We start from the raw sequence: 6,709 nt of genomic DNA on the forward strand, positions 1-6,709 counted from the left end.
GTTAAAAATGGCATGTGTTAGGGGCCAAAGAGATGGTTCAGGGGTTAAAAGCACTTTCTGTTCTTGCAGAGAACCAGAGTTCAGTTCCCAGCACCTACATGATGGCTCACAACTGCCTGTAACTCCAGTTATAGGGATCTAGTGCCCTCTTCTGCCCTGTGGGTACCAGCCATAACACATGCTGCACATACATACATTCAAGCATGCAAGCAAAACACATGCATAGAATAGAAAATAAAGTTTTGAATTATATACACTATCCTGTGCATTTTCTTATAGATATAAAATCTTTGTAATTCTGGATTGGGGTCAGGCAGGTTGAACTCTTACTGGAGGACTTACAGGCTCCCTTGGAACTCCTGCATTGAGAGAACCTGTCTATGTCTTCAATCATTGAAGATTTGATTTCACATTGAAGCTTTTGCTCATTTTTTCAAAATCTCCAGTGGATTTATCTTCCCAGCAGTGGCATGATATGCCCTAGGTTTCAATCATTACTTCACAGGACTTTAGAGAGTGGAGTGTCACAGTGAGCGGTTTTCACTTTTTATAGCTTTGATTACTGCAGCCTATATGTAACATGCTGCTAAAGGTACTGTATAGTCTGAACTAGTTGTTTTAAAGACAGTGTAAAAGGGTGTAAACTTTATGACACAATACCATATTCCTAAATTTACCTGATTTATAAAGAAGCAGTAATGCTTGAATACTAATTTCTGAATAGTATCTGTTAAAGAATTGAGCCAGACATAGTAAGTCAAGCCTGAAATGCCAGCCTCTAAGAAAGCTGAGACATGTTGCAGGGCCATGTTGGGTACATAATGAGATCTTTGCTCAAAACAGCCATGTAACTGAGCCCATAGTTGTAGACTGAGGATGTACATTGGTTTTCGGATCTTTCTGCCTCATGGCAGCTTCCTGATTCTTTGCCATACTCCTTGAAAATCAGCTGCTAGGTGATATGAGAGAAAACAGAATATACATTTCTAAAAAGAAATGTTTATCTTGTTAGCCACCCGTAGTGAAAGAATGGTTTTAAAAGCAACAAAATGCCAGGTCAAACAATTTTTTAATGTCAGTTTTTTTTCCCCTACATGTGCCACGACATGTGTGTATATGTAGGTCAGAGGACAACTTGTGGGAAATGGTTCTCTTCACTAAGTGGGTTCAAGGGATTAAACTCAAGCTGTCAGGCTTGGCAGTAAGTGTTGTTACCTGCTGAGCCATCTTACTGGCCCAAAGAATTTTTTTTCTCAGTTTTTGATACAGGCTCTATGTAGCCTTGGCTGTCCTGGAACTCAGATATCTGCCTACCTTTGCCTCCCAAGTGCTGGGATTAAAGGTGTGAGCCACCACACCCAGCTCCAAATAATTCTTATAGGAGTATAAATTCAGACTCAGAAAATCCTTCTCGGGCAGTGAGCACCAAGAAAGGGCAGAGAGGTAGCTAGCACCAGTGGGGCCTCTGGCTTACTTGAAAGAAGAGGAAATTCCTTTTAGAGCTCACTGACGACATTGAAGGAGAACTTAACATTGTTGCATGGAATATACACAGCCCACCACTGCAGTTCCAGAAGTACAGTTGTCAGGTTTCCCAAATGATGCATGTCTCATAGCAACCCAAAGAATCAGCAGACACTGGGAAATATTAATAAACCATGTTTATGAACTATTACTACAAAGAACTTTAGCAACGGGACAGTTTATGATCCTTGAGTAAACTCTTTTTTTAGCGTAACAGTCTTTGAGACACAAATGGAGTTGTAAACACCTTGCTCTGAATCAGCTGGCATACACTAAACCAAGGCCATGGAAATACATGTTCTTAAAGCATTTCCACAGGAAATGTTCATACTTTATGATATTCTAAATCATTTAGCAATCATTACATATGCTACATGAACTAAACACAGGTATTCTTTATTGCACATTTCAAAGTTGGGAGAATGTTCTAGCTTAAGAGGTGATTTTTACTTAGAAGGGAACATTATAATATATTTTTGTTTGGCTCAAAAATGCAATCTGCCAAAGGCAGCTTAGTACTAAAAACAATCTTTGTAAAACAAACTTAGGTTTTGATGCCAATGAAATCCTTTGCTGTAATGAATAATGCACTGTCCACTTCCTCTCTGACTCAGTGACAGAGATCAAAGTCAAGGGGTGGGTTTTGAAGCCTGTGAGCGGTCCTGGACACTGCTGGGAGAGGCAGGTTGAGCGTCCTCTCTCGGGCCTGAAGGCAGTGAGTCTCTTAGAGCAGGTGGTGGTGGCGGGTAGTCCTGAGGACCGTGGGTTGGAGGTGGTAATCGGGTACCAGGAATAAAGAACTCTCTGGGACCAAGTGAACCTGGAGGTCTAAATGGTGTGTGTCCTGGTACAAATTCCCGAGGATCGACAGGCAGGTCCCGTTTCCCAGGCAGAACGCCTGGTGCGTATTCTCTTATGCCTAGTGGTGGACGCATGACTGGAACTAGAAAACAAGTCATATAAATAAATACCAAGTAACATTTAAATGAGCAATCATTCCAAGTACAGAAACATGTGTATTAATTTCTCAACCCTATAAAATCAAGTGTGGCACCCTGACTATACTTAAGGGAAATAAGGCTTAGCAAATTAAATTATAGCCTATGGCCACTAAGCAAAGGTCAGGTTTAAACAGCTCTGCTTAATCCCAAGTTTTCTTTTCACTCTGTAGCTCTGCATCTCAGAATAGCTCACTCAGAATAACAGCCATGCCAAGAGGATAGTTGTGAGACACCATTTCATTGCAACAAAGTGAAGTGAAATGTTACTGTCACTTGTCAACTGAATGTTCATGTGCCAGAAGTCAAGATGAACTCAAATTGATCTTCACTCACTAGGTTTGTATTGTTATCTGTAACACCTCTTTTCTATCTAGTCCCACTGAGAATGGAATTTTACCTCTCCCATCTCTATTCTGTGACCAGTGGCTTATGCTTCTGTTACAGATGATGACAAGGTCATCCACCTTTTCTACGTCATATGTAGCCACTGTTGTTCAAATGCACGTGCAGACAGAACACTGCCGCTGGCTTTCCTAAATGACCCCTTTCCTTGTCTAGCCATACCCAACTCAGTTTAGGGAGATCAGATAATTAGTACCTATATGTGCTTAGAAAGCTGGGGATAGGTTACAGTGTGTACTCTCAGCTTCCGCCTTAGTTGGAAAACTATGATACCAACTACTTTAGCAAGGAACAGAACAGATGAATATGTTTTACAAGTAAGTTAATACTGTCTAAATCATCATACCAAATGGTGGAGGAAGTGGGCGAGGCCCAAAAGGCCCACATAGCTGAGGGGGTGGTCCGTATCGTATGGGTGGTGGCACTGGGCCTCCCAGGAGAGGCACCCCTGGAAATGGAGGCGGCCCTTTGGGAGCCATGTTAACCTGCAGGAAAGAAGCAATTAAAGTTTGGAAATGCTTTAACATGACAAAAGTGCCAAGACTCGTAAACTGGCACCTGTCCAAAGAACAGTCAGTGTAACACCACCTCACCCCATGTTTCCAGTGACAACCCAGAGGTTAGAAAGATGCTGCAAGCAGTGACTAGGGTCATGCCACACACGCTGCAATCTGTATCAAAAAGAGGCTTTCAAGTCTCATGACTGTAACTGTAGATGTATATATTAAGAATACAGGGAACATTGGGATATACTGCATGTAAAGAAACGAGAAGATACGCAGTTATAACTAAAATTAAAAAATACAGATAACAGATTGAAAACGGTATCTACACAAACAGTGACAGTAACCATTTCAGGGTTCAGTGGGGCCTTTGCTATCATTATTATTATTATTAACATTATTCAAATGTTCATATCTTCTAATCTGTGTATCTTGCTTAAAACACTGAGCAAGCAAAGGCAAGAAGAGTTGAACTGATTTACTGAAAGATGGCAAGCTGGAATTCAAATCCCAGGCTCCACTCCAAGGCTGTGCCTGCCCCCTCCCATCTGTAATTTAAAGGCATTTCGGGCTCATCCAGATTGGCTGTGGATGAAAAGACTTCTCAAGAGGTGCACGTCCCTGGAATCCTGCACTGGCACTGAATCCAGCACAGTGTTATGTACATTATTAGGAAGCCAAAGCTCCAGTGACGACCTTCCCTGGTGAGCAACGCTGTGCACTACAGAACAAGAATCCCTTACTGTGTTAATGTAGTGCAGCAGGCCAGCAACTGGACTAGCCACACATGTCTCAGAACACACACTTCTGTGGACAGTCAACAGTATGAACAGTGCTCAGGACTCATTTCTGTTTGTAAACAGTATGATTTCATATCATTCAAAACACTTTTCCAGGTACACAAAGACAGGGGTAGCATAGTTCTAGGCAGATAATGAAAACAAATCATGTGATTTACTATGAGTTATTTCACTCAGAGCTTTCAGCACAAAGCACACAGCATAGGTTGTAGTGATGATTTTTCATTATGTAGTAATAGTTACAGCAAGTGCTCTAACCTGGTCAGTAATTTAATACAACAGGAATTTAATACAACAGGAAAAAGGATACCAACAACCAACCACTGACTCAGTGACACTCCAAAGTCACTGGAGCGATGCTGCCTCTCAAAGACAGTGAACAAGGTGAGTAGCATGCATTTATAAACTCTACAGGCAAAACCAAGCAACACCAGAGGCCACTCCAGCCCTCCATCTCTAAACACTTACTGCTACTGGATACTCAGCTAAAGGGGCAATGCTGGAAACTGAGGGGCCTTCGGGCTCTTGGGGAACAGTTTGCTTTAAAGAAACAAAGTCATAAACAAGAGATGAGGACGAGACCAATAGGAAATACTCATCTGCCTGTATGCCTGAGAGCTTACCTTGCCCTCGTCCACGGCCTTAGCGGGAGAAGAGCTCCTGGAGCTGCTGTTCACCACAGGAGCTGGACCTGGGTCTGTGAGAGGCCAGAGAACTGACTTAGACTCACCCTGACTGGTACACTTTGAGAAGAATCAAAGCCCCACATGTATGAGACTTGGAAATTACTTAGGCCCCTTACCAGAAGTAGAGTGTTTCCCAGATGCCTCTGATGGCCATCGAGGGCGAGGTAAATGCCTGTCCAATGACCCTACAGAAAGAAACAACAGAGACATTGACATGTTGTTTTCAGAGGGATAAACCTGTTGTGAACAGGGCTCAACTTTTAACTAGAAATCAGCAGTACAGCCTTTAGGTTAGATAGCATATGCCTGCAATCCCAAAGAGGGATCTCAATATACAAGTCACAGTTTATAAAAAGACTTCAAGTAGTAAAAAAGAATTGCCTCCATTTTTGTAAATTTATTTTTAAATTCTTTTATTTTATATGGATAGTTATTCTGCCTGCACATATGCGTATGGTTCACATGTGTGCAGTACCCATGGAGGCCAGAGAGCGTGTTAGATCTCCTGGGACTGGAGTTGCAGGTGGCTGTGAGCTGCCACATGGGTGCAGACAGAGAACTGAACTCAGGTCCTCTGCATGAGGAGCAAGTGCTGCTAACCACCAGGCCACCCCTCCAGCTCTAGGAGTTATCCTAGTTTTAAAGACGAGCACCAAACTTCATATTAAGAATATCGGTGCTTCAAGCTAGAGATTTAATAGCACTGTACTGGCAGCATTTTTCTAGTCTAACTTTTAATCTTTCTAAGCATCAGACAGAATTGACATTTCATATTCACAGTTAAACTTTAAAGAATATATTACTCTTTAAAAGCAATGCAGGGGCCTCTGGCAGAATATAAATCTTTCTGTCCTACAGAAGAGCTTATAGTGACCCATCTCTGTATGAGGACAGACTAAGACATATTTTCTGACAGACCTAAATTCTAAATACACACTTGATGTACTGTAGTGCAAAGGAGTACGTCAGTGCTCACCAAATTCACTTCTAGGAGTGTCTCTTCGACTGAGTGTGGCAGAGAGAGGTCTCCCAGGTGGCTCTGCTGGTAGGGGAGGGGAACATTCTCCACCACTCACGGGGGATGGGCCAAAAGAGCCATTCTGGCTCAGTAGACCTGAAGACAGCAATGCCTCGTTACCACTCTATGACAGCCCCTTCCCTCCAGTAAGCTCAGGAGTCTTTCTAGGGCATCAGACCTAACACAGAAGTAAAATTTAATTCACACACACTCCACGCCAGAATCCTGCTGCCATGTACAGACGGAGTGCTCCCTACCTCGACGGGGAGGGTTTTGTGTGTTCGGTCTTCCAGGCATTGGTTTTACAATCACAGGTTCATCTTGCCTCATTGCCATCTTTTGAGTCATTTCCAGTAATCTTGAATATTGAGAAACAATGGACTTGAAATAGCAATCTATTCCTTACTAGATACCACCTAGCACTCCAGCACTGCAAAAGCACTGAAAATCAGGCATCAAAATTCCGTACTTGTGCCTTAAGTTAGCAGCTTCTCTCTTCTCCTCTGCCATGGCTCTCTCTGCAGCACGAGCTTTGAGCTATTGAAGATATTGAAGAAAAGGGTATTGTGATTCAGATGTGATAGGCTGTGTACAAAATAAAAAAAGGAAAAAAAATCCTTACCCAGTTATCATGAGCTTTCTTCTCATGAGCAGCAATCTGAAAAGATAACACAACAAATACACGTTCACTGTCTTCATAATGCCCATTTTAACACATTAGCTATCCAAAAGAAAGAAAGAAAGAAAGAAAGAAAGAAAGAAAGAAAGAAAGAAA

General features: G+C 42.2%; 1 protein-coding gene across 4 annotated transcripts in view; it reads right to left on the bottom strand.

Annotated features, from left to right (window-relative positions):
- Positions 1 to 1,643: 1,643 nt before the first annotated feature.
- The window catches only part of Mia3 (MIA SH3 domain ER export factor 3), a 44,677-nt gene continuing 39,611 nt past the window's right edge, over positions 1,644 to 6,709 (bottom strand). For 2 of the 4 annotated variants that reach the window (XM_028758351.1, XM_028758361.1), the window contains 9 exons: positions 6,557 to 6,592; positions 6,404 to 6,471; positions 6,192 to 6,292; positions 5,893 to 6,030; positions 5,033 to 5,101; positions 4,854 to 4,927; positions 4,699 to 4,770; positions 3,274 to 3,412; positions 1,644 to 2,467 (listed from right to left, as the gene is read on the bottom strand). In XM_028758351.1, the coding sequence (XP_028614184.1) occupies positions 2,154 to 2,467; positions 3,274 to 3,412; positions 4,699 to 4,770; positions 4,854 to 4,927; positions 5,033 to 5,101; positions 5,893 to 6,030; positions 6,192 to 6,292; positions 6,404 to 6,471; positions 6,557 to 6,592 (1,011 nt within the window). In that variant the 3' untranslated portion in view covers positions 1,644 to 2,153. The remainder of the gene's footprint in view (positions 2,468 to 3,273; positions 3,413 to 4,698; positions 4,771 to 4,853; positions 4,928 to 5,032; positions 5,102 to 5,892; positions 6,031 to 6,191; positions 6,293 to 6,403; positions 6,472 to 6,556; positions 6,593 to 6,709) is intronic. The other 2 variants (XM_028758338.1, XM_028758344.1) reach the window with 1 other exon arrangement.

Source organism: Grammomys surdaster, unplaced genomic scaffold (genome assembly GCF_004785775.1).
Source record: "Grammomys surdaster isolate TR1022 unplaced genomic scaffold, NIH_TR_1.0 130, whole genome shotgun sequence".
In the NCBI taxonomy this organism is placed as follows: Eukaryota; Metazoa; Chordata; class Mammalia; order Rodentia; family Muridae; genus Grammomys; species Grammomys surdaster.